This window comes from Anabrus simplex, chromosome 5 (genome assembly GCF_040414725.1).
Source record: "Anabrus simplex isolate iqAnaSimp1 chromosome 5, ASM4041472v1, whole genome shotgun sequence".
Classification (NCBI taxonomy): domain Eukaryota; kingdom Metazoa; phylum Arthropoda; class Insecta; order Orthoptera; family Tettigoniidae; genus Anabrus; species Anabrus simplex.
Genome location: NC_090269.1, coordinates 355,962,103 through 355,989,520, shown reverse-complemented (window position 1 = coordinate 355,989,520; position 27,418 = coordinate 355,962,103). Strand labels below are relative to the sequence as shown.

The following is a 27,418-nucleotide window of genomic DNA, read 5'->3' as shown; positions in this document are numbered from 1 at the left end:
CAGCCATTCATTACGTAGATAGAGCTATCGTTGATATAAAGCAGGGGTCCGACTCATTGACTGAATGGTTAGCGTTGAACCCTTCGGTTCAGAGAGTCCCGGGTTTGATTCCCGGCCGGATCGGGGACATTAATCGCGTCTGATTAACTCTCCTGGCACGGGGAGTGGGTGTTTGTGTTTGTCCCAATGTTCCTCTTCATATTCAGACAACACACTACACTACCAACCACCACAGAAACATGCAATATTAGATACATCCCTCCATATAGGGTTAGCGTCAGAAAGGGCATATGGCCGTAAAACAAGGCCAAATCCACATCTGCGACACAGCTCGCACCAGCGACCCCACAGATGTGGGAAAAGCAGTGGAAGAAAAATGATATAAAACAGGGGTATTCAATTAGTTTTCCCATCGAGCCACTTCGGAAAAGTTATAACGATACTTGGGACATACCTATTGTTAAAAACCTTTGTTACATATTTACGCATGGAGTCGTCTTTTTAAACCAAATACTTTTTTAAAATAGAAATTTCACCTGGTGCAATTTCGTGATGGGTGCAGGATTTTTGGGCATAGACGAAGTCCCAGTCGTATCCATGGCTGTGGCAATATGAAGCTAGTGAGGTAAGTGTGGAGCTGAATAATAACATTCAGAGCACGACCGAGGGTTACTCATAGGACGAGTCGTGCTACAATAGCCTTTTCTGGTCCAGTGAGGAACGCAATGGCAAACTACTTCACTCTTCATTCTGCTTAGTGTGCCCTACATGACGCCTCTCTCAGCTGTTGTGGTTTCCCTATAACTGCATAATCACTGGTGGTTCTTTAGGATCCAACCAGCATTCGGATTGATGACCTAAAAGAAGGGTGGTAATAACATAAATAATATGATTTTTTTTGTATTTTATCTGAAGATGTGTAAATTGCATAATTAAAAAATATAGTTATTCCTATACATGTCATTTTCAAACTTACTAATGTGAAAATTGGCTCTTTTGTCTCCTACTACTTTTATAAACTGAGGTTCACATGATGTCAGAACTATCCTGAAACTATCTTCAAAGCCAGTGCTTTCCAGGCGAAACCTTATCGAACTCTAAAATTGTGTGCGACAACCTGCCCCTCAAATCGCACACATTATTAGGCTACTTATACACCCTTCGTAAGATGAGTAAAACAAGCACAAATATTTTCAGTATTAGCCTATTTATATTTTATATAAGTTAAAATACAATTCTAATACGAGGAAAATAAATACACACCCACATCTACAATTTTATTCGTTCTTAGAGAGTCTTATAAATAAAATCATGTGTGGACTGGAGGAAGATAATATAACATTAAAATCAAGTGTAACGTAAGAATGATAAAGAAACGGGAACAGAACAAAGATGTAGTTGAAAAGAGAAGTAAATAAAAAGCGGTGTAGATGGGGTAGTTGGAAATAATAATCGAAAGTTAAAAAGTTGAGAGTAAAAATCCACACTTCTAGCCCTTCAGGCAAGCAACTCATTGTTGAAAACTTCCTAGGGATATCAACTACGAATTTTAGGTAAGTAAAATATAGCCTAATAAAGTATGAGAATAATTCTTTATTTAATCCAAAGTATTAGAATCATTTTCTTAATCATCGTTATTCGGTCGATTAGATTAGCAGTTTGCCTTTTAAAACCACTACGAGAGCTAATGTGAGTCCATGCATTGTTTCACTTAAGCCCTTATAACTTTATTCGGTGAGGATATTTTTCAAAAGATCAAAAAGCTACTGAGGGTATTGAACCAAGGAACATATTACAGAAATAATTATGTAGATAAGTTAATTTGGCCAGGATTTTGAATCAGAAAGAAAACGAGTAAAAAAAAACAGGTAATTTTAGGCTGCATTTCCGAACTACACTTAGGCAGGAAGTGATTTTCTAAACTTGTTTTCTTTCTAGTTTGATAGAACTATACAAGAATCACAATTTGAAATATTTCCGGGCCCTTTAATCCTTTAACTTTCAGTACAATTGAGAAAATTGCTTAAATTTACGTTTTTCGTAGTATGGGGACCCTTGTTTGTCCGCTAAGACGTTTTCTACATTAAGAAGAAGAAATGATGTAATGTGTAACTGGTGCACATATATGATGAATAGATTGTATATAAGTCCGCCTCTGTGGCGTAGGGTTTGTGTGATTAGCTGCCATCCCCTGAGACCCGGGTTACATTCCCCGCTTTGCTACAAAGTTTGAAAAGTTGTAAGGTAAATCCGGGACAGATGCCGCCCCGGTAGAGATGCCGCATACACTGTAGCTAAAGGTTCCCATCGTTGCAGCTAGATGGCAGTATGTGTGGTTTTTCAGTTTCTAAGGAAGAACTACTGTCTGCGAATGTGACGAAATTTGCTCGTATATTACGCCAATTATAGCCGATATCATGAGGGGAGTACATGTTTCCTCCTGACAAAGTTTTTGCGTGTGTTAATTTATTGTATATTAAGTTGGCTTCAAATGCTTAAATCAGACGTTTGTAGTACAGTAGACGCCAGAAACATAACTGTAGTTGAGAATGAGCTAATTTTGGGCCATGATAGCCTTGAGGTATGAAAACAGGAGGGTGCGGCGTCTCTCCCTGATAGTTGGGAGAGTTGCCGCACAACAATCCGGCTGAGATGTCTCATTGCTATCAGATTCTACAAGCGATCTGGAAACATTCAATACTATTCAGAGTGTACCGGTATTTTATTCGAATATTTTATCGTCTCACGATTCTTAATATACATAATCTATTTTTGATAATTTTATTTTATTATATAAAATTATATTATTTTCAGCAATAAAAATTTGCGACATGCCTGCTCAGTATAAAAGTAAGGGCACTGTTAAAAGACCTCAATGGACACAGGAAAATTTAAGAGAGGCTGTTAAAAGACTGAAAGCCAAGGAAATACTAATCAGGGAGGCAGAATGATATTACAGAATTCCGGAACGAACACTGAAACTTAGAATGCAGTCACGAAATCTGGAAAAAGACTCACTGCGTCCAGCAGGTATAGCTACTTCAATAATCACCGAAGTCAAAATGATATTCAAAAAAGGATGACTGTATCCAGTGTTTGAGTTACAAACAGTGACTGCATGAATCTTGCTATACATATAACGACTGTTGCAGCAAAATTGCTAGAGAACAAAGTTTTAAGAAACAATCTGTAAAAACTTGTAAGAGGATAAACATCAGTTTTTGATTCAAGAATCCTGCCTTAGACATGTTTCCAAATTACTGTGTCAGGACAGAATTATATTCATTATGATTTTGATGTTTCCTTTATATAACACGAGGGCCCCGTGGTGTAGGGATAGCATGCCTGCCTCTCGCCCGAAAACCCCGGGTTCGATTCCCGGCCAGGTCAGGGATTTTTCTCTCGACCTGAGGGCTGGTTCGAGGTCCACTAAGCCTACTTGATTGGAATTGAGAATCTATCTGACGGTGACATGGCGGCCCCGGTCTCGGAAGCCCAGAATAACGGCCGGGAGGATGCGTCGTGCTGACCACACGGCTCCTCGTAATCTGCAGGCCTTCGGGCTGAGCAGCGGTCGCTGTGCAGGCCAGAGCCCTTTCAAGGGTGTTAAGTGCCGTGGGGTTTTATATAACACAGTGAAGAATCCATTGCACATGCACATTTATAGTAAATCAAAATTAAAATATGATTAATTTAATGTTGTAAATTATCAGATAGATTCTTTTACCATTGAATGATTATATTATGTGGATATAATTGTCTTGTAGTACGGTCTAGTATTCGGTTATATTAAAGTTGAGGAAATTGGCTTAAATTTGATTTTGTCATTAATTATTTTACTTGTGTCATCTCTCCCGAGCAAAATCGGCATCTATACCGGGATCCAGGGAGAGACGCCGCAGATGCAACAATTCCTTTGTTCCCTCTTTTCTCCCATTTACTTTCAATTGCCAATATTTTGTTCATCTCTGATCAAATGCACATGTTTTCAAATTATGCTCGATGAATTTGCAACAATTTTTAAAGTAAATATAGCCTACCGAGATATAACAAAAGACATAAAAAGTGCGGCAACTCAACCGGAATTACCTTACATTCCTTTAGTATGGTACTGTAAAGTTCATTTTCCTTTACACAAGCGCATAGGAAAATGAACTCAACGAAAATTGTTCTGATGGACCGCATATCGAGCCGGCCCCGTGGTGTAGGGGAAGCGTGCCTGCCTCTTGCCCGGAGGCCCCGGGTTCGATTTCCGGCTGGGTCAGGGATTTTTACCTAGACCTGAGGGCTGGTTCGAGGTCCACTCAGCCTACGTGATTAGAAGTGAGGAGCTATCTGACGGTGAGATGGCGGCCCCGGTCTAGGAAGCCAAGAATAACGGCCGAGAGGATTCGTCGTGATGACCACACGACACCTCGTAATCTACAGGCCTTCGGGCTGAGCAGCAGTCGCTTGGTAGGCCAAGGCCCTTCAAGGGCTGTAGTGCCATGGGGGGGGGGGTATATCAATATATGGCTGGAAGGCGTGACCAGTCTTGAGGGCAAAAATGGATAGAAAGAGCATTGTCACGTTGGTCGTTTTGGCAAAACAGGGACGATATAATAATTTCGTGTAGCTATTTCTAGCCGAGTGCAGCCCTTGTAAGGCAGACCCTCCGATGAGCGTAGGCGGCATCTGCCATGTGCAGATAACTGCGTGTTAGTGTGGTGGAGGATAGTGTTATTATGTGGTGTGGGATTTGGGGACAGCACAAACACCCAGCCTCTGAGCCATTCGAATTAACCAATGAAGGTTAAAATCCTCGACCCGGGACCCTCTGAACCGAAGGCCAGTACGCTGACCATTCAGCCAATGAGTCGGACATACTTGCCAGTAAATCTACCGACAAAAGGCTGACGTATTTGGGCACGTTCAAATACCACCGGACTGATCCAGGATCGAACCTGCCAGCGCTCTACCATCTGAGTACTCAGTCCTTCTAAAATGAAGGTAACTTACTACAGAACAGTAGATAATAATACATTTCTTTGTATTCATCTTAAATACCTTTCGCTTAAACATAAATTCTGCCGTTCAGGATGAACCTCAAGACATTCCAGATTTCAGACGGAAGGTAAAGTATTTATTCCAATGTGTTACTTCTTAACTATTCAAGAATATTTTTTATACTAAGCTGCTTGTTGCTCAATAGGACATCGTCATATTTGTTAGGATCTTATCTCAACATAGAAGATAAATTTTAACGTTGTGTACTGGTAGTTCTCAATGGGACATCTACGTCCTTTCATGACTTAAGAGAACAGTATATTATGCCTTACAATAGACTTGAGTGTCCAGATGGTACTTCAGTACACTATTTATTAAACAATGTCTATATTATTCAAAATGCTGCAGACAACCGCTTGACGGCGTTTTGCCAGACAATAATATCTGAATTTTATTGTCTGCTTTAACCCTTCCCATAAAATATGCTCCGTGGTCAGTAGCTAGAAACTTATGGTGAAGCATTCATGATCTTAAGAACGAGGTAGGAAGTAGGAATTCATCGATCTACAACACACGTTGACGATTATAACTTACAGTACAGCATTTCAACGTTATCCCAAGTACGAGAAATTTGTTCCTAGAATCAAGACATGTAGATGACACGTAAACATCTTCGCTCGCAAAGGTTCTCGCCTGGACATTCAAAATCATATACCTTGAAAAGACTAAGTGTCCAAAGTTGTTTGGTTCATTGTTGTACCCGCAAATATAACTTCAGTATTTCAGATAATTAGATTATTAGTAATCACCGTACAGTCAGCGGACTCCGTACTTTGGGATAACGCTAGGAAATCGCCGTACAGTGAGAATTTTGATCTATAGTTTATGAAGGAATTTCTTATTCAAATATAACTTTATAACATGTCGCCCAACGGTAAATATCTAAAAATGGAGTGATCATAATGCATATCATTGGCCTAGTTCTAATACGACGTGTCTGGCAATGCTCTTCCTATCCATAATTTCCCTTAATTTCCCTCCAAGTCACATATGGATATGACTCCATCTGAACAATTTTCGTTGTGTTCATTTTCCTATGCAGTAGTGTAAAGGAAAATGAGCCTTAAATAGGCTACATTATACTGTAGGAGGGCGTAAATATGGCATTCACAAATACATTCCTACAGTATGATTCGGTAAGGTTAGTTTTCCTTTACACCTAAGCATAGAAAAATGAACACAACGAAAACTGTACAAACTGCACTTTTTGATGTAGGCCAATGGATTATCTTCCTCTAAAACCTGTAATACATCCTCCAGAAATGACGATGTAGGGTGTGCTTTCGGGAAAAGGAAAATGAGCCGTCGTTGTTGTTCAAGGCACAATGAGCAGAGAACAAGATATCGATGATCACAAGTTTAATTCCCCACCTGAAAATGAACTTTCATGTATCCCACAGAAAATATTGTAATGAACATTTTCAATAAAATAGAATGTGAAAAAGACAGGACCGAAAACATTCCAAATGATGTGTGGAAGCTCTTGGAAGAAGAATTAGTGTTGCAAAGTTTACAACCAGATATTCGTTAATACAACGGCTGAACAAAGTTTTACATCCTGAATGAATTTTGAAAATTGCTATTCAGGGAATAAAAAATAACTCTTGGCGTCATCAGAAATACAATCAAGCCATTGGGTATAAGTACAAAGTATTGAGTAGAAATTTGAAATCGTAGTACATAGTATTGCTTGGTAAATGTAAAATAGTTGTGTAAGTAATTTGTAAATTGTGAAACATATAAGTGGTGCTTAAATATAAAAGTGTTCTTTTAATAGGCCGATGACTATAAGCGTAGTTACCATTTCCAGTCGTAATGATGTTCTAGTTAAGATGCTCTCTCTCTCCATTTTAGTGGAATCATCACAGCACGAGTTCAGAATTTCAGACTTTCTCTATGCACCGTCCACTCATTAGAATGTTTCTGTCTTCTAAGGATAGAGCTGTTCGATTCTCAATTTCGTTCCCAGTCCATTCCTGGATGTCTGTTGCCATTGTTGGCTGAATGGTCAGCATAGTGGCCTTCGGTTCAGAGGGTCCTGGGTTTGATTCCCAGCCGAATCTAGGATTTTAACCTTCATTGGTTAATTCCAATGGCTCGGGAGCTGGGTGTTTGTGCTGTCCCCAACATCCGTGCAAGTCGCACACCACACATATCACTATCCTCCACCACAATAACAAACAGTTACCTCCACATGGCGGGGTGCCGCCCACCCTCATCGGAGGGTCTGCCTTACAAGGTCTGCACTCGGTTAGAAATAGCCGCACAATATTATTATTATTATTATTATTATTATTATTATTATTATTATTATTATTATTATCTGAAATAGAGATTATGAGGTCCGCTTTGTGTTAATTGCGTTATTAATTACTGTAAAACCTCCAGGAAGGTGTTTCTAGATAAATCTTGTGCTTAATGACATCTTTCGAATGAACGAGGTAATACAAATACCAAGGGGACCGTGTTCAGTGTTTGAAACTAACTGTTTCCTATCGTATAGGGAAAATATGACTGATGTTAATACAATTTTCTGCTGAGAGAAACCACATGTTAAAGAACCGTAGTGGATGACAACCTGACCTTTCACTCCGTTTACTATCATATAATCGTCTGCTGTCCATTTTGCAACTCCATCAATATCTGTTTGTAGACGCTAACAATCCTGTAACTTATTTATTACTCCATACTCTATAACATGAAAGTCTTGTCTGTGATTCAATTTCTTTGCTCATATCAGTTTTTATGTATAATCATACACAGAGGCCACATACACACAGGTCTTATGGGACCCTCCATTTAAGCATTAATGGATCGGATAACGCTTCATTTACTCTAAATCTCTGAGGTCTATTTCCCAGAAATTTAGCCACCCATTCAGCCACTCTTTTTTCTAGTCCAATATCCCTCAGTTTTGTCAATAATATTCCATGATCTACCCTGTCAAAGACCTTGGATATGTCAATAGCGATACAGTCTATTTGACCTCCTGATTCTAAAATATCTGCTATATCTTTCTGGAATGCTACAAGTTGAGCCTCACATGAATAACCTCTCCTAAACCGGAACTTCAACCGGAATTTTAAAAACGTGCCCAACATAACCAGGAAAAAGATTTTCTCAGACTTACATGCAATACATGTCAATCCTGGCCTGTATTTATTCAGTTTATGTGTATAGCTCCTTCATGCAAACAATGTTATCAAATATGTATTTCGGATAGAGCATAATATTTCAACCCATAGCCTTTTGTATATCCACAGATATCATATCAATTCCAGCTGATTTTCTAGTTTTCAACTGCTATATTTTTAAAAATACATTTGTCATCGTAGGTAAATTTCTGTATATTAACGCGTTGATTGTATTCCATAGCATTTACTCTATATCATTTATTTTGCAAAGAAATGTGCTGAATATTTTTGTCTTTCCTGAATGCGTAGAAATATTACTGTGGGAGACATCTGAAATTTAAGATAATATTATAAACTCTTCTTAACGTGTGCTATGGTTATGTTTTATGGCGTGGATTAGAACCTTCTCACTTTTTGCGGCTTTAAGATAAACTATTTCTCTGATTTAAGACACTCATCACGTTACCAAGTCTTAGATAATTCTACGTAAAATATACCGTAATAGTGCTTTGTCCTTTATTCTGTGTATTGGTAACACGTTTGTTGGAAAAATCCCCATTTTACAATTTTTCATAACAACATTCGTTAAAGACCTTAATACATTTACTTTGTGCTGTTATTTTTTGTTTTGTGCCCAAGCTAATTACCTTGTAATTGGTAACTTGATGTTCCTAAGCATTAAATTATTCTATTACATTCAGTTTACAATTTTTCAAATGTTCCAACCTTTTCATAATTGGTGTGACAAGCTTGTAATGGGTAAAAATGACATGCAGATAAATGTATTTAAAAGTGACATAATTAAACCATTCATTCATTCGCGACTTTCTCATCAGAAACATGAACATTCACATTCTTTTCCTGACTATTTTCTCACATCTTGGTGGGTTCGCATATGCAAACTCTGTTGTACATGTGGATTTGGCCCTGGCTTACGTCCAGATGATCTTCCTAATGCGGTCCATGTGGAGGGATGTAATTGTTTACTATTGCATTTTCTGTGAATTTTTTCGTAGATTTTGGTGAAGAATTGTATAGTACAGTTAGAATAGTTGACGAGGCATATGAGCACAGCGACCCCAGGGCCTCTTAACTTGGGAGCGTGGTTTGGCGACCATGGGGACCTTAGGTGAATTCTGGCATTGCTTCCACTTACTTGTGGCAGACTCCTAACTTTCATCTATCCTATCCAAGTTCCCTTGATCAACTCTTGTTTTTTCCGACCCCGATGGTATTAGAAGCCTAGGGAGTCTTTCATTTTCACGCCCTTCGTAGCCCTTGTCTTTCTTTGGTAGATGCCTTCATTTTTCGAATTGTCGTTCCCCTTCAGTATTTTCTCTCTGAATAGTGTGAATAGAGGGTGGTTGCCCAGGTGTACTTCCTTTTAAAACGGTACTCACCACTACCACCACCATATGAGTACAGCACAGCACTGCTCTGTATCTTCGAATGACGTTTTTTCTTTGAGTAGGATTGTATACTGTTTTGGCTAATGGATACACAAAGAATCAACTATTTTATGACCTCATACTTTGTAACTTAATTCGATGATTCACTTTTTTGCAGGATTCCTAAGGTGTACCTACTTTTAACGATAAACTAAGATGGTCACATTTAATTAACTGCGCTGATGGGGTGAAAATTCCTTATGGGGATCACTGTAAGTGCCTAGGTGTTAATATAAGAAACATCTTCATTGGGGTAATCACATACATGGGATTGTAAATAAAGGTTACAGGTCTCTGCACATGGTTGTGCTGGCGTTTAGGGATTGTAGTAGGTATGTAAAGAAGAGGGCGTACTACTCTCTGGTACGACCCCAAATAGTGTATAGTTCCAGTAAATGGGACCCTCCCCAGGATTACTTGATTCAAGAATTGGATAAAAATACAAATAAAAGCAGCTCGATTTGTTCTGGATTATTTCTGGCAAAAGAGTAGCGTTACAAAAATGTTGCAAGGTTATGGCTGGGAAGACTCGGGAGAAAGAAGACTAGTTGCTCGACTAAGTGGTATGTTCCGAGCTGTGAGTGGAGAGATGGCGTGTAATTACATCAGTAGACGAATATGTTTGAGTGATGTCTTTGAAAGTAGGAAAGATCACAATATGAAGGTAAAGTGTAATTCAAGAGGACGAATCGAGGCAGATATTCGTTTATAGGAAGGGGAGTTAGGGACTGGAATACGTTACCAAGGGAGAAGTTCAATAAATTTCCAATTTCTTTGAAATCATTGAAGAAAATGTAAGGAAAATAAAAATAGGGAATTTGCCACCTGGGCGACTGCCCTAAATGCAGATCAGTAATGATTTATTGATTTATCAGTTCTCAGTCAGTCTTAGTGCACTGTACCTAGTACTAATAAACGTGTACAAAAGTTGTCCATGTTAAGTGAGAAGGGCTTTAAGTTAGTCGTTTCTGAGGGACAAGGCAAAATCGGGTCAAAAGTGGCGATCCTAACTTAACGTAAAGACTACTTCATGTACGGTATACGTTATTTGACAAGGTGGAAAGGCGCTCAGCGGCCAATAAGGCTTCTTCGATCCTTGGTTTGGTATTCTAGCGTTGCACCAGTTCTACCCCACCCCCCTATGCTAACTGTCGCACCAGTTCGACCCCACGAATGAGTTGATCTTCAAATTACTATAACCATCGGATCAATTCCACAACACCCTACATGGATGTGCAGTCCATCAGAATAATTTTCGTTGTGTTCATATTCCTATAGGCCTACATGTGTAAAGGAAAATGTACCTTACTGTAACGTACTGTAGGAATGTACGTTTGCGTGATGCATTAACGTACTTCTATAGCATTCTGTATTTAAGGTTCCTCTACAATTTTGAGTAGGAAGATTCTAGTATAACATCGTAGTTTTAACGAAAAATTTACAAACAGCACACTTCCACTTCTGAAGTGGGACTACACTAAAAATGCATAGCAAATGTATTCCTCGATGCAAAGGAGGCTGGATATAGAGATAACCACTCTATACCTCTAAGAACGGAGGCTAGGATAGTGGAAGATTTGCATGGCCTGTATGGAATGGCTTTCCGTTACAACATTTCTCTAAACATCGTTCCTAGAAAATCACTCATGGAGAATACACAGAATAAAATATGTTAGAACAGACCACTGGCACCTCATATAAAGGAGTTGATGTTCAGAAGGTTTACGTATGACATTTATTATTGCGTAAGGTTCACATTAGACTTTGCGTCTTTCACCAATGTCTATTTTTCTTCCTCTTAAATGGCATATGGTGCCCAGATGAAGATGGCACTTCTGATAAAAATGACATATAAAATGAAAACACCATCCTGTAAGATAACTAAACGACAGTATTTAAGTACTGCCCATGGAATTAATTTCTTGTTATTATTAACTTAAGTGGCTTGACACGTGTTTAAACCTGCTAGATCGAAGTTATGGGTAGTGTGTAAGTTTTATTCTGCTCGTATAGTTAAAGTGATAGACTCAATTCATCCTGTAGTATAGCTTAACGTGTCGTTTCACAGTACATCTATCTAAGTGGCTGTAAAATCTCGCCGTATAACGTTCAAAGCAGCTCTTACTTAAAAAAAGTACAAATTCTTTTACCACATATTCTTAACTTTAAATAACTGATCGCCTGAAAAAAATTTAAGTCCCCGAGTTCTGTGATCTAATATTGAATTAGGAACTTTTCAGTATTTCTTAATTTTTCACATTTGCTTACTACAACACTTTGAGACGTCAGTCTCTCTACTGTAATTTAACAGAAGCTCCAGAATTTATCTAGACAGAATCTGCAGCTCGAGTTGTATTTTCGACTTCTTCTTCTTCTACTACTGCTTTTCCCACACCTGTGGAGTGGCGGATGCGTGTTGTGCCGTACATGTGGGTTTGGTCGTGTTTTACGGTCATATGCCCTTCCTGACGCCAGCCCTATGTGGAGGGATGTAATCACAAGTACGTGTTTCTGTGGTGGATGTTAGTGCAGTGTGTTGTCTGAATATGAAGAGCAGCGTGTTGGGTCAAACACAAACACTCAGTCCCCAAGCCAGAGGAATTAATCAGTCACGATTAAAATCCTCGACCCGCCCAGGAATCGAACCCGGGACCCTCAGAACCGAAGGTCTCAATGCCGACCATTCAGTCAATAAGTCGGAATATTTGTCTATTCAGCGAATAAATACAATACTGAATAGTCTAAGTAAAAGTAAACTGAACTCGCACCCTCCGCCCGAGTGGTACAGCTCATTTCACTCACACCCCGCGATGGTCGTGAGTTGCATGTACGGGTTCAAACAAATACCAGCCTTCCTGCCATTGTTAAGTATCTGACAATACCTGGAATCGAACTCGGGCCTCCGAGGATGGCAGCCAATAGTAACCGTTACGATACGGAGGTGAAAATATTAATGTTAATAAAAGTTGTGTTATATAAACATAAACAAATTTAAATTATAGGTATTTATAACCTATAATTATAGAGAACAGAACTTTCAGTACCGTTTATTTTATATTACTTTAAACTCTATGGGCTGCAGTCATCCTGTATGCCATCTTCATCAGAACAACACAGTTGCATTCTGTTGATTGTTCGGTCTGTGATCAAATGTATTATTGAAGATATTTCAGCGCGCTATTATTTGTTTAAAGCGGACTAACATCAAAGTCTTCGGCCCATTTATATAACGTCAACTGTATATAGTTGAAAAAAATAAAACTGATTACTCGAAAACAAAATTGTGGTAACAGACAGCTGTTTATTAGTTGAGGTTTCTGATATTCATACACCGACTTGATCATTAGAGTCATGAGCTAAATAAACACTATATTGAATTTTCCCTCTAAAGCTAAACTGACGTGTTCTTCCTCAATAAAAAGATAAATTAAAACATCAAATTTATTCAAAATGGGAAGTTTCGAAACGTACGCACGGTATATTAGAGGAATAGAAAATAAATAAATAGAGGCATCAGCATGAGGATATTAAGAGACTCGCTGTCCCAAAATTTATAATCAAAATTTGTTAGTGTCGTAGTGATTTAAGTGAGATTTCGGTTATTCACGAACAATAATTCCTCCTACTAAAATAATCGGGACTCTGATATTACAGTTTGTCATCGATTACATTTTAAAATATTCTTTCTAACATTACATAAATCTGTACAGAGTCATTTTAATGTGAAACAGAATCATTTTGGCAGGTTTTAATCAATTAGATAATTTTCCTTAGCCTATACATCTACAACTGGTCTGTATACTTAATGGTACCGTATATGAAATCCCAACAAAAATATAATCAATCACACAAGTATCTGAATTTTATAAAGGAGAACAATACAGATATAAACAAATCTTACAAAACAATAAAATGGAACAGGAATAATCCAATTGAGTTTACACCTATGTAACAAAATGATTCAGGTTCTACTCAGTGCTCTTTAATAGACAACAGTTACAATAACGCTTAACATTACTTCATTTACTATAGATACACACGGTGTCAACATTTTGTCTCCAGGAAGTTCTTTAACTTGCCAAACAACAAGGAATTATCTTGTATAACAGACATAAAATGCAGTAAGCCTCAAACGGGTTCGAATCCGCAACAGGAGAACAATGACTAACTGACTGCACCGTTTGAGTGTTTCATCAAAATTATTTTAAGGCGAGTGAAGGTCTGAGAGGTCTGCATTCACCTCCTGGGAAATACTCAAATGCTTCTTCAGCTTCCAGTGCGCCTCTCACTCCCTTGTAGAGTGGTGGGTAATATTACGTATCACCGATTACTTTTACAGTTTTCGGTGGCGCCGACGTTGTGGTGTTTTATCTCACATGGGTTATTTTTTGTCCCGATAAATCTGCTATACGAGGCTGGCGTATTTGAGAAGCATCAAAACGTACCACAGAGCTGGTGTAGGAACAAACACACCAGCTAGAGCAATGCATACACTACTGCGTAGTTCTGAGGTGGTTGGTAGAGTGGTGAGATGTGTTGCGTCTATTGAGACTAAATTCTATCCCCCGAGACATAGGAATTTGCCAGAATGGGCTAAAATCCCCCTCTGAACCGAAGGCCGGGAAGCTGAAATTCATTCACGGAGCAGGGCATGAACACTTATATTTATACACGTCAAAATATTGGGGGAATTTTACAAAGAATTTCGAAATATAACTTCAGGAAAGAAACTTAAATGCAATGTTACTTCTCAGTTAGCCGGTTTGAGTGGCTCAGACGGTACAGAGCTGGCCTTCTGACCCCAGTTCGGCTCAGTCCGATGGTATCTGAAGGTGCTCAAATACATCACCCTCTTGTCGGTAGATTTACTGGCACCTCCTGGGGGACTAAATTCCAGTACTTCGGCGTCTCCGAAAACCGTAAAAATGTACAAAAACGTAAACGTAAAAATGTAAAGTCACCTGAGTACAAGCCATGAAGGCTCTTGGAGGAGTGGAAGGTAAAGGCTTCCACCATTGTTAACCTTGGCACGTGATGCGGTAGAGTGGTTAGCTCTACGCCCGGCCGCCTTTGCCCCCAGGAATTAACCTGGTACTCATTTTTGGTGTAGGCTGAGTGAAACTCAGGGCCATTTGCACCTCAGGTAGTGGAAATCTCGTTTCTTAAATTTTACGACTTCCTGACGGGAATTCGAACCCACGTCCTTCCGAGTGAACCGAGCACGCCTTTAGCGTCTCGGCCAGGCAGCCCCTAAACGTAAAAACAATTGCATTATTATTACTACTTCCAAGTTGTGTATAAATGTATGACATAATATGTGCCCTACATATTGAATATACCTTCATGATTCGATTCCCCTTCGTGCTGCTGGATCAGTTAAGAAGTGAAGCTTTCTGTTAATATCTCCTTGCATTTTGATGGCAGCCTTAATGAAGAATGCTGCAAATCTCTGAGTAACGTAATTGAATGAATAACTCACTGAAGTTGTTATAAATTTCGTAACTTAGTTAAAAAATATCTCAATGAAATCAGTTATACTATATCTGCAATCGGAATGCGTTTCCCAATAAATAGGCTTGAGCTCAGTATAAGAAATTCTCTGAAATCTGATAAATGCTGGACATTATTTTCTCAGCGAGACATTATAACTAGATGGTAGCACTAAACAGCCCATTTAATGCAAGGTGCTTCATTTAAGTCGAGTAAGACGTTATCTGTGCAACGTTTCTTAAATTATTCTAGTTAATTTTGTTTGTAAATCATATAAATAAAACATTTTGAAATTATTCACCGACATGGTGGATTGTGATCAGTCTTTTTGCTCGAGCATACGAGTATAACTCTTAACTGATTGTGCTCACTGCCGTGGGTATTTAAGTGGTTAATTCTGATCTCAGTATCAGGGCGGTTTGTTGCGATAGACTTTTGTTGTGGTATGCGGAATAAATTCTTACTGGCTTGGAATAATTGACGCTGTAAATACTGAATGTATACCAAGTAAATCGTTAGCTGTGGAAAGCGCTGAAATTCCACGTTTTGAATAAAACTAGGTGTCACATTCATGAACGTTGCTGCCAATTGTGGACTGGTGTTAACATTATACACCTAACTACATACACTTTACTATAAATTACTTCAGCGAAGCAAACTGGCAACTTTGTATTATTTATTTAGCATATCGAACAGATACGATATAAAACTCACACATTTACTCCGTTAAAACGAAAACAAAATGAATCTAAAAAATCGATATTGTGTTCATCCATTCCATCTATCCCAAAGTCGATGGTCATATTAAATAAATAAATGACTCGGACAGTATTTATGAATTTTCTGACTAAAGGCTGGCCAATACAATTGTCCTTCTGTAGTTTCTTATAGATTCAGTCGATATAGAGCTGTGAGCAGATGTTTATGTACGTCTCCAGTTTCTAAGATCACAATATTATTGCAATGACAGGTGCTTGATTTCACCTGCCGGGTACATTTATTCACTGGTATTTTCTTGGATTTTAGTTTTCCTTGTTAAGGGACTTTAGTATAGCAGTCTCTATGGTCCATGTTTTCTAATGCGGTTTATCTATGACTATGAAGTCAGGCTTGTTAGCACTATAGTCGTGTTAGTACGGCAGTGGAATTCCAATAGACTGTATTTTATAACTCTAATTTACAATTAGCCTATAGATTGTGTCTGGAGTCTGTAATATGACTCTGCATACGTGCTTAGTTCACAACGCATACATGGTTCTTGGTAGATTAGCTACATTATCATTAGACTAATGATAATAATTTTATTGTTTCTACATCCCACTAAATACTCTTTATGACTTTCGGAGTGTTATTATTATTATCAGGATATTTTTCCAAGCAAGTATTGTCTATGTGACAACTTGAGGTCACTGTGACTCTTCTGACAGGATCTTAACCCGCAGTCCTTAACAATCTACTGGATGTAGCTTTATCAATAATTGTGTTAACCCATCATGCTGCACAAAATCGCTTACTTGAATACAGTGTGCATTTATTATTATTATTATTATTATTATTATTATTATTATTATTATTATTATTATTATTATTATTATTATTATTATTATTATTATTTGGATTTAATCTGTATAAAGCAGAATTTAAGTTCTTTTGTTGTCTCCATTATGTCCAATAAATTTCTGATGAACTAGAATTTTTAAACTTTACTGTAAATTCTATATTGAGTTACTTTGCTGAAAATTGTACAAGAACACAAAATAAGTGCGTTTTGTTTTAGAACATCTCTAGGATGTCGTACACTACCACGGATATTTGTCATCACATTCTACTTGGAAATAACCAAATTTTCCTAGATGATTGAGATTTCGCCATATTCTTCATTAAATTTCCAACGATTCTTCTTTAAGTTGGGAAATAAGAAAACACTGCGAACTGAGGTTTTATCTCCTTTTAAATTCCATGAGGGGTAAGTAAGTGTGTATACTGTAGTGGTGGTTATAGGCCCTGCCTCATCCTGAAGGATGATATCCAACGAAGTATTTATATTGTATCTTTTTTTAACTTTGTGTAAGAAATGTTAAGTGCAAAATTATATCTATCTATCTATATTATTATTATTATTATTATTATTATTATTATTATTATTATTATTATTATTATTATTATTTATATTGCTAGTATTATTTAATTAAAGGCACATGACAACGGATGATTACCCTTATTTGAAAAGGAAAAATGCTGAAGTCTGTTGGAAAGATGAGACACAACCTAATGCACTTAAATGAATCAAGTATTAAAATTTCACATTAAATGAATGAATTAGTCTACTCAAACCAAAAGAGCGGAAACATTTCGTCTGATAAAATCGATAACAGCCCCAATTTGTTTGCCCCTTTTCACGGTACAGACAAAATTGAACTCGATTTGAAGGAAGAGACTCAATTTTCCTACAGCGTCTCTCATTATAATTGCAGACAAATTGGACCTAAGACAGGCTATATTGAATAACTTACGTTAGACTTTAAATGCATGATCCAAAAGCCTGAATTAAATTGTTAATCTACATCGTTGTTATTTTCGTTACATACATAGGCCTATATACGATTGAGCTCAGGGGTTAAATATATATAGTATGGTAAGTTATCCCTATATAAATTGATGTCAATATCGTAGTGTTTCTTGGTGGTGGATGATTACCGATTTCAAACATAGGCAAAATATTGCGAGGAACAGAATCACAAATACCACACCATAATAGAATCTTTTCATAATTCATCACAAAAAATTAGCTTTTGAAAAAACCTATGAGCTGTGTTGTACAACAGTCTTTCTTGAAAGAAAATTACACATAAACTATAGGGAAGAGGTGTTGATCAAACAGTTCAAGATTTACAAAACTATGAGGAATATATAATTCTACTGACGAATGTTAAACAATTAGTAAACGTTCGAGGCAGTTTTAAAAACGTGTATAGTAACGAATTTAACTTATTTTAAACTTATTTTATAAATTAAGTTTATTTTTAAAATTAATCTTAAAATACTGCACGGTACATCTGTAAATATACATAAGGTTTAGCCTTTTCCTGCTCAGTGTTATCAAATAATTCATCTATCATGCTGCCGCAGAGTTAAGCAGATAGCATTACATTAAAATAATAATAATAATAATAATAATAATAATAATAATAATAATAATAATAATAATAATAATAATAATAATGTAATAAAATATGAAGAAACAAATGCTACGTATCTCAGCTGAAGACGCCCTTAACAGAGATCTCTTCCGCAAGAAAATATTGACGAACGGGCTAAACCGAGACGAGCAACCGAAGAGAAGACACGGTGCCACTTGGACAGAGGAGCGTAAGCAGGCCCACTCACAAAGAATGAGGGAAATGTGGGCTCTAAAGAAGGCCAAGTTCAGTGTCAAATGCAACAAGACTTAACGCGGTCCTTGATGGCCCCAGCGAATTATATAATAATAATAATAATAATAATAATAATAATAATAATAATAATAATAATAATAATAATAATAATAATGTGAAGAAGAAGAAGAAGACAAATTAATTTATTGGAATTGATTTGCAGGCCTTTAAGGAGGCAAATGTAAAATGTCAAGTCTTGTATTGAAACCCCTCAATACCGAATGTAACATGGTCTTCTAAGCGGTGTTCTCTTTCTTTTATCCTATCCTACAGAGCCCGGTAATATCCCAGTCAATGTACCCTCGTGGGTTTGTCTGACTTGACCTCATCACCGAAGCTGTCTCATATAAACGGGTGACATCGGTGTACAGTCTCAGCATTTGCCTATTGTGAAAACGGGACCTGACGGCAAACAATCTTCAAGGTTGTTGATGGTAGGGTTCGTACCATCCATCTTCTGAATTAATAATCTTATAGATACATGATCCATGACACGTGGCTAAATCACTCCGGACAGATTAGGGCCTATTATTATTATTATTATTATTATTATTATTATTATTATTATTATTATTATTATTATTATTTATGGACTGTTGAAATAAATATAATTGGAACACTGAGATGTTATAGGAACAGATAAGTTATCTATAGAAATGTGTTCCGAATCTTTCACAGGTCATACAACAAATTAATAAGTTAATATAAATAAGCGATGAGTTTGGTATTTAATTTCACCGGCGCGGTAGTACTGGATATTATATTTTCTACGTACCGGTACTAAATTTTTGACGAGATGTATAATTTAGTGCTTACAATTTTCATAGCGTATAAATCGTATAAATCTTCACAGACCCAACACTCTAAAAGAGGAGAATTAGTTCTTACCTGAAGACGGCCGGTCGGAGTAGCGGGTACAGTAAACCCAGGCTGGCCACACCTGAGCTCCCTTCAGGGGGCTGTCGTTGAGCGGGTTCTTGTCATCCGAGCTGCCGGAGACGGTGCTGCTAGCTGGAGAAAGTGGAGGACTGGACGTCGGGATGCCACCTCCAGTCTTGAGCGGGGACGGCGTCGCTACCTCGTGCGGCCTGAACAGTTTGTGTTGCAGCTGCTGCGGCTGTGGGTACTCGCAGATTGGTGTGACCAATCTCTTTATCGGGGGTGGCAAAAGTGGCGGTATAGATTGTTTACAAGTAATCACCGCACGGCGGCCGAAATCAGGTTTTAAAATGTTCGCTACAGAGAAAGGAAGGGAAGTTTCTACCGGCTGTGGAGGTTCCTCTTGTCTGACGGGAGGACTTCCAGTAGTGTAACAGTCACACTGTTCTTGATGCTGTTGTTGTTGCTGCTGCTGTTGAGATGGCGAACATGGCATGTTAGCACAAACTGAACACGAGTCTGGGGTGCCAGTTCGACTTGAACAACTTCCAGGTCTTTGGTTCGAAGCTGGACCGGGACTTGACGCATTACTTGGGCTACTACGATCCGTTTCCAGGGCCATGACTTTCTACAGATATTGAACCATAAATATTATCAACAATTATCCGGTTTTAAATCCCCAGTTCACAAGCTTTCTTTCTATTTATTTAGATATTAACAGTTGAACTAATTGATCTTCGAGGAATAAACACATAGGGTCTACGTCAAATTTAACTACTGATTACACCGCCATCTAAAAGTGAATTTTATAATGGTTTTTACTTTATATCCAGGATATTATTGCACTATATTTTAACAAGAGTCAAACAGCATGAATATTTATGGACTATCAGAATTTTATAAATATTGTTACGTTGTTTTGAAGATTCAAAGCCATCTACAATAGTTCAGAGTGCCCGTAGTAGTCGGGATATTGGACTTCAGAGGGAGGAATTATTTATTCATAATGTGTCAAATATTACTTGCTAGACTAGATTTATCTCCAACTCGCCGTGAAACAGAATATCGTTTCAGACCATTAAAACATATTTTTCTTCTTATAAATGAAACTACAAAATTAATTATAGAATCATATACTTTTTCTTCTTCACGCGTTCAAGATATGGTTCGAGGTGTTTTAAGAAGTGATCTATAATTTTCATTCTTAGAACTCCTGTTCATATGCATAAAATTTGTTAATAGTTCTTTTTGTGCTCTCTCCCTCAAACGGCAGCTTCTGACAGATAGAAATAAGGTCACCTATTTTTGTTTCTACTTGGGATCAGGTTGAAAAAGACCGTGAAAGAAGAGAATAATGACCATCTATTCCCAAATTCTCCAACTCACCGCCGGACGGCAGCACTTGTCAATGTCACTCGCGTAAAAAAATCATGTGTGGTACTGTATTATAATCATCACTTTACCGCCGTCACAAATGAATGAGACTGTTGATAAATGTCCGACTGATAGATATGAGCAATTCCTTCAATGCTGCCGATGACAGAAAATGAAGGCTAAGTTTGTAAGGTACTTTTCAACTATCTTCTCTCCGTGTCTCCAGCTTATAATACAGTGGTAATTGAGAAATAGTTTAGTTGCAGAGTGAGTCATAAGCTCGAAGTTTCAATCGAGTCTTCTTCTCTTCTCCTTTCTCCTCTTTCTCCTCCTTGTGTTTAGGCGGGGGAGGGGCTAATGCAGGCACAACCTCCCCCCACCACCTCACCTTACCACCCACGAAGTCTCTTCACAAAGATCGCCCGGCTTAAAGAGCAGGCAACAGGAAAGTAAATACCATACCAATTTTCGATCAATATATTGTTTTTCACTTTTTCACTACGTTAAATGACGAAATGATGTTTCACAGGTGTAGGTCTTCAATAATAACAGGGAAATGAAAGATCATTATCACTGATACTGTCAGCTGTATTTCATTACAGCTAGATGCACAAATTTAAGAAGAAAAATAACAGCAACCTGAATTGACAAATTTGAAATGTCTGTTTGGAATCAAACTGTCCCCGTTCTTTTTCGTGAATGTCAGAAAAAACAGCCTACTTTCGAAAATACACCACATAAATTATTTCTCCAGTTATTTACTAGTTTGTTGGTTTCAACTTCACTACAAGTTCTATTTTATCATAAAAATCAGTTTCTAATAATATATTCAAACTCTTTATAGTCAGTAAAAATAAGCGAGAAATTTTTTCCGGGGATTTTTAAATCTCTAACGATGCTCTGTATTTTTAAACTGAATAGTTGAAATCTGTGAATAATTTCCACAAGTCACTTCGAACTAAATCACAATTTTGACGTTAAACTGTTTTCAGTGTTTTCATTCTCTTCTTTCCTAGAATACTTCAAAAATGACAGACGAATTCTAAATTATTTTTTATTCATAGACTATCTATTGCATCGTTATCTTATTTCACTTTGGGGTGCTGAGTTGACAGGTAAATACGCTGACTAGTCAAATTTAAATTCCCTTTTTGTTTTACTCTGGACACTCACACAGCTGATAACACCTTATCTTGATGAGACTGAACTCGTTCACAACAAGCACTCGAAGTGGAAGTATTCAGCTTCTTTCCTTCCTGCCAAACTTGAGTTAAATCGTTGGTGATGTGATGTCAAGAAAATTCCCTAAGTTAAGTCACTTCAAGTTTTGACGGCCTGTCCGTCAGCTAGACTGAAGTCCCTCCGTCACTGTGGAAACACACTCAACCCCCTCTTCCAACTCTCCGCCCCCTCTCTTCCTTACGCCTTGTTCGTCTTCTTCTTCTCCACTTGAGCTAACTAGTCCGCAATACTAAACCGAACGTTTCAATCTACTTAAACATAACCTAGACAGCCTCACACACATACACACGAAACAAAATCTGTGCACTCTTTCCAATTCTTATTCTTTTTAGGTAAAAAGATATAGAGGGTGTGGTTTGCTGTAAGTACAAATAGAACAGTAAAACTGTACACATATATAACAAACATAGAGAAGCGGCATAGCAGACGGGAAAAGTAGCGGAAGGTCGTTTTCACTGCCACCGCAATCCTGCGCTGTGCATCTGCCACTCAAAGAGAAGAGTTTGTCACAGATGGCCACGCCTCTTTGGGTGGGGAGGTATTCCCCCCGCCACTGCCAGTTACATCTCTCTTCGTCACACTTAAGTTTCATCGTTATATCCTTTCCCACTCCAACACAATGAAGTCCTTATTGTAAACATGAATAGAGCTACTAACTCCGCCCAGCCACATCAGCCAATAGCCTACGAGTGGGGCAAGCGGCCAAAGCAGCAGTGGGGATAATGCAACCAACGTTATTGGCCTGAGTCTTGTAACCATTTTAAAGAGGTGGACACTATGACAGAGTTTATGTTACTCTGTTCTATTTCATGGAGGATATAAGATTGAGTTGTATGATAAACTCAAGAAGAGAAGAAATAAATATTTTGCATTTGGAGGAGAAGGGATGAAAGGTGCTTGCAGGGAAATCTGGGAAAGGGAGTTATTTGGGACGTATGAAGCTAAAGGAAGACAGAGCATATCATTACTGTGTTTGAAGTTAGGTTAATGAAGGGTTCCAATGTGTGGCTGTTTATTTTACTAAGATAGATGTTGTAAGAAATATGAGCCAGGTTTCCCCCACCACTGTACCATCAACTGTCAGCCGTTCAGCGCAGAGGAGGGAGATACGCTACAATTAAATGAATGCCTGTGTACCGTCACTCAAAATGTAACACGGTTCGTTCTTATCTATCGAACAAAAGAGACAAGTTAATTTCAACTAACCTCTTATTATTGGAGGAGGATTTTTCGAACTGTAGACTTGAGTGAGTGGTCTCTTCATTGATGACACTCCTCGGACATCCTCACTTCTCTCATTGTTGTGTCTTTTAAATGTTAACGGTGTTCTAGTCCTACTTAATTGACTTACAACGTCCTGATAGATCCCTTTACCATCGTGCTGATTATAATTAGACCTCATATTTTGGGCAAACACCTATTTTATTCCTTAAAAGATAACTTGAAATGTTTTATTTACACGTGTCATGTATGTATAGCCTAAGGTTAAAAATGGTCGTCCGATAGTGCCTACAATGCCTACATTGAGGTTAGAACCTATAACCTACTTGCCTTTATTCCTATAATTCCCATTTTTAAAATTCCTGAATCGATTAAAAATGTATGAAATTTGTCCCAAGACACTAAGATATTGTCCATCCGTTTCAGTACGGGCCGATGACCTAGCTGTTGGGCCCTTCAAACAACAAACATCATCATCATTTTTTTAAGTACCTTGAACAGTCTTAAAATCAAGAAGCTGTAAACCATAGCCTACTGACCAGAAGTCCTTAACAACCTCCCGCAGTACGCTACACGCCTGTAGTCTAGGGCCTATGTCACGAGTGTCAGTTTCCAAGACGTCTTTAATTAAAAGGTTACAGGAGTTTGCCTACTTCAAATCGGATGGTAAAATTATATTCTCTGACGTTTGTCGCAGAAAGGTTTTATGATTCTCCATAAAGAGTTATTATCAGTTTAGCACAATAAAAATGGTATTGTAATTGATAAATATCTGGTAAAATATGTAAAATTTAAGCTGCCTAGGTTATCATTTTAGAACCTATTTTTTCTCATTTGGGAGCTTATTTTACGCATATACACTAAACATTTCAGCACCTAATAGTCCGAGCTCTAATTATAATATTACCTTCGTTATTAATATTATTCTGAAATTCTTAAATTATACACAAAGTTAACATTTTTTAACATATCGTAAAGATTGGGAGTGTAACTGATAACTAGGGCTAACATTACTCTACCTTCTTCTTCGTCCGACTCATTGGGTAAATGGTCAGCGTTCAGGCCTTCGGTTCAGAGGGCCCCGGGTTCTATTCCTGGCTTGTTCGGGGATTTTAATCGCCTCTGATTAATTCTTGTGGCTCGGGGACTGGGTGTTTGTGTTTGTCCGAATACTTTCCTCTTCATATTCAGAAAACACACTACACTACCAATCACCACAGAAACACGCAATTAGTGATTACATCCCTCCATATGGGGTTGGCGTCAGGAAAACCATCCGGTCGTAAAACAGGGCCAAATTCACACCCGCGACCCCACAGGTGTGGGAAAAGCGGTAGAAAAAGAAAAGAGGAAAAATATTACCTTATTCTTCTTCTTCTTCTTCTTCTTTATCTTCTGCCTTTCCTTTCCCCAGTTTATTTGGATCAGCATTTATTTTATCAGGCAACTTTATTATCAAAATATAAATCTCCTCCCCAACAGATACAAGCCCTTTGGACACCAACAACAGACATTAGGCTATAACTATAGGTTCATTTGTTTCTGAGAAGAGTAGGCCTACCTACAAGGATCTCGCATAGTGCAATGAGCTCATTTCTTTATTAAGCGACAGTAATACCACCGACATTCGTATTAGTGATGGAATATTGACGCGCAATATCTTAAATCAAAACATTCAGAATGAACTGAATTTTGACGTGAAACATGACCGCCAGTAAATTGATGTGACGCATATCAGCATTGATATCGCTGTTTTACGTATTCATGGCCTTCCTGATACCAACCCCATGCGGAGGAATGTCACAAACATCCAGTTCCCGAACCGAAAGAACTAATGATAGGCCTACGCAGATAAAATCCCCTGCTCGGTCGGAATCGAACCCCGGTCCCACTGAACTGAAGACCAGTAGGCTTACACTGACCATTCAGCCAAGACACCGGACAGGTTAATACTACAACACTTATAATATTTCTTTTGTTCTGAAGATGGTTGTTTAACGGTCGAAACAGGGTACCCCTTAACCCTCGAGCCCATTATTGTTTAGTCACGCATTTGTAGTAGGCTAGCCTACTTGTAGCCTATGTATCAGAGGGTACGTACGCCCTATCTGAGATGGTAAAGGCGTGTTCGGTTCACCTGGACGGACATTAGTTCGGGTAGCCGTCAGGAAGTAAACGGACAAATCAGGAACAAGATTGTCTGTTCTGGGAAGGCGCATGGCTCTGGGATTTACGCAGCCCACACCACAAATGAGTACCAGGTTAATCCTAGTGTAAGGGCTTAGAGTTAATCATACTTTCCCACTAAGTGCAGAGGCTGTGGATATCTTCCACTCATCCGAGGGCCTTCATGGTCTATACTGCACCCTTGTTAAATTAGGCTATCAAGTGCATAACGAGATGGGTTCGCTTTGTTGTATAGTCGCTGCAGGTTATTTTATGATATTATTAAATGTTCCTCCCATTTATTTTACCAGGCAATTGTATTTATTAGGCCTATCAAAATATAATTCACCTCCTTTATAGATACAAACCCGTTGGACACCATTAACAAATATTATATCTTTAGCTTCATATGTTTCTTACAGTAGAAGAATATGCTACCTGTGAGGATTTCATGCAGTACAACGGGGGTGCTGTTGCAATGTTGCATAACTCCCAATAATTTTACACGTCATTTGTCGTGTTTTCTGCTAATTGTTTAGTTTAATAAACCTAACTTATAGACTATTCGAAAATATGTTAAATACAACCATCTTTTGGTCTTTCGATGTACTAATGCTTCGTAATTTCTCCCAAGTGGTGAGCCAATGTCTGTACGTAGCATCAGGTAGCACGCTCGCCAGTCCAGGTCCGTAGGTGTCCCACAGGACCGGCAAACCCCATATCGAGTAACAACTCCAAATGTCCGGACGACTAACTTATGTGGTAAGTTATCTCTCGAGCTGTCAGTGGTGAGTTGGCGTGGAATGACATAAGTAGAAGAATATGCTTGTGTAATTTTTTTGAAGTAGGAAAGATCATAATATGAAGTTAAATTTGGAATTCAAGAGGACAGATTGGGACAAATATCCATTTGTAGGGAGCGCCTCCGTGGCTCAGGCGGCAGCGCGCCGGCCTCTCATCGCTCGGTTCCGCGGTTCAAATTCCGGTCACTCCATGTGAGATTTGTGCTGGACAAAGCGGAGGAGGGACAGGTTTTTCTCCGGGTACTCCGATTTTCCGTTTAATTCCAGCAACAGTCTCCAATATCATTTTATTTCATCTGTCATTCATTAATCATTGCCCAGAGGGGTGCTACAGGCTTCGGCAGCCGGCACAATTCCTATCCTCGCCGCTAGATGGAGCTTCATTTACTCCATTCCTGATCCGGCCGAATGACTGGAAAGAGACTGTGGATATTTATTCATTTGTAGGACGAGGAGAAGGGATAGGAATACATTATCCAGGGAAATGTTTAATGCATTTCCAAGTTTGTTGAAAATATTTAAGGAAAAGCTAGGTAGGCCTAAACAACTGAAAGGGAATCTGCTACCTGGACGACAGCACTAAATGCAGATCACTGACCAGTGATGATATGATTGATTGATTGATTGATTGATTGATCGATTGATTGATTGATTGATTGATTGATTGATTGATTGATTGATTGATTGATTGATTGATTGATGAATTGATTGATTGATTGATTGACCACTCTGCGGATATGATTTCATGCTTCCTTTCTCTCCTCTCGCAACGGTAATTTCTCCTCCACGCCACTAGGGTACTCCATACCGGTCCACCCAAAATTAGTTATTATTACCAACATTTTTCATCAATGAAAAACAGGAGGGTAAATTTTCGATTCAAGAGAGGTAAGAATGACTGCAGTTACACTGTATGATTAGCCTCTTATTCACTGAGTTTTGATTTCTGGATAGACTATAAGATATTTCAGTGTTAATAGGAATGTAGTTCATTACTTAACGATAATAGAATTTCTTGTTATTTCTGCAAGCTTCTCAAATAACAATGTGGCATAGAAAAATTTGGTGCAACACACAAGTTCAGATACTACCAGCCACCACTGCAGTACAACGGTTCATTCGTTTTTTAACCGACTGTAAATACCACTGATATTGTTATTAGTCGTGGAATATTCACTCAT

At 38.2% G+C, this 27,418-nt stretch overlaps 1 protein-coding gene across 1 annotated transcript in view; it reads right to left on the bottom strand.

The window, feature by feature from the left end:
- The window catches only part of LOC136874908 (homeobox protein engrailed-1a), a 218,758-nt gene extending 198,364 nt beyond the window's left edge, over nt 1-20,394 (bottom strand). Inside the window, exon 1 of the mRNA XM_067148611.2 lies at nt 19,441-20,394. Coding sequence (XP_067004712.1) covers nt 19,441-20,053 — 613 coding nt within the window. The 5' untranslated portion in view covers nt 20,054-20,394. The remainder of the gene's footprint in view (nt 1-19,440) is intronic.
- Nucleotides 20,395-27,418: the final 7,024 nt, after the last annotated feature.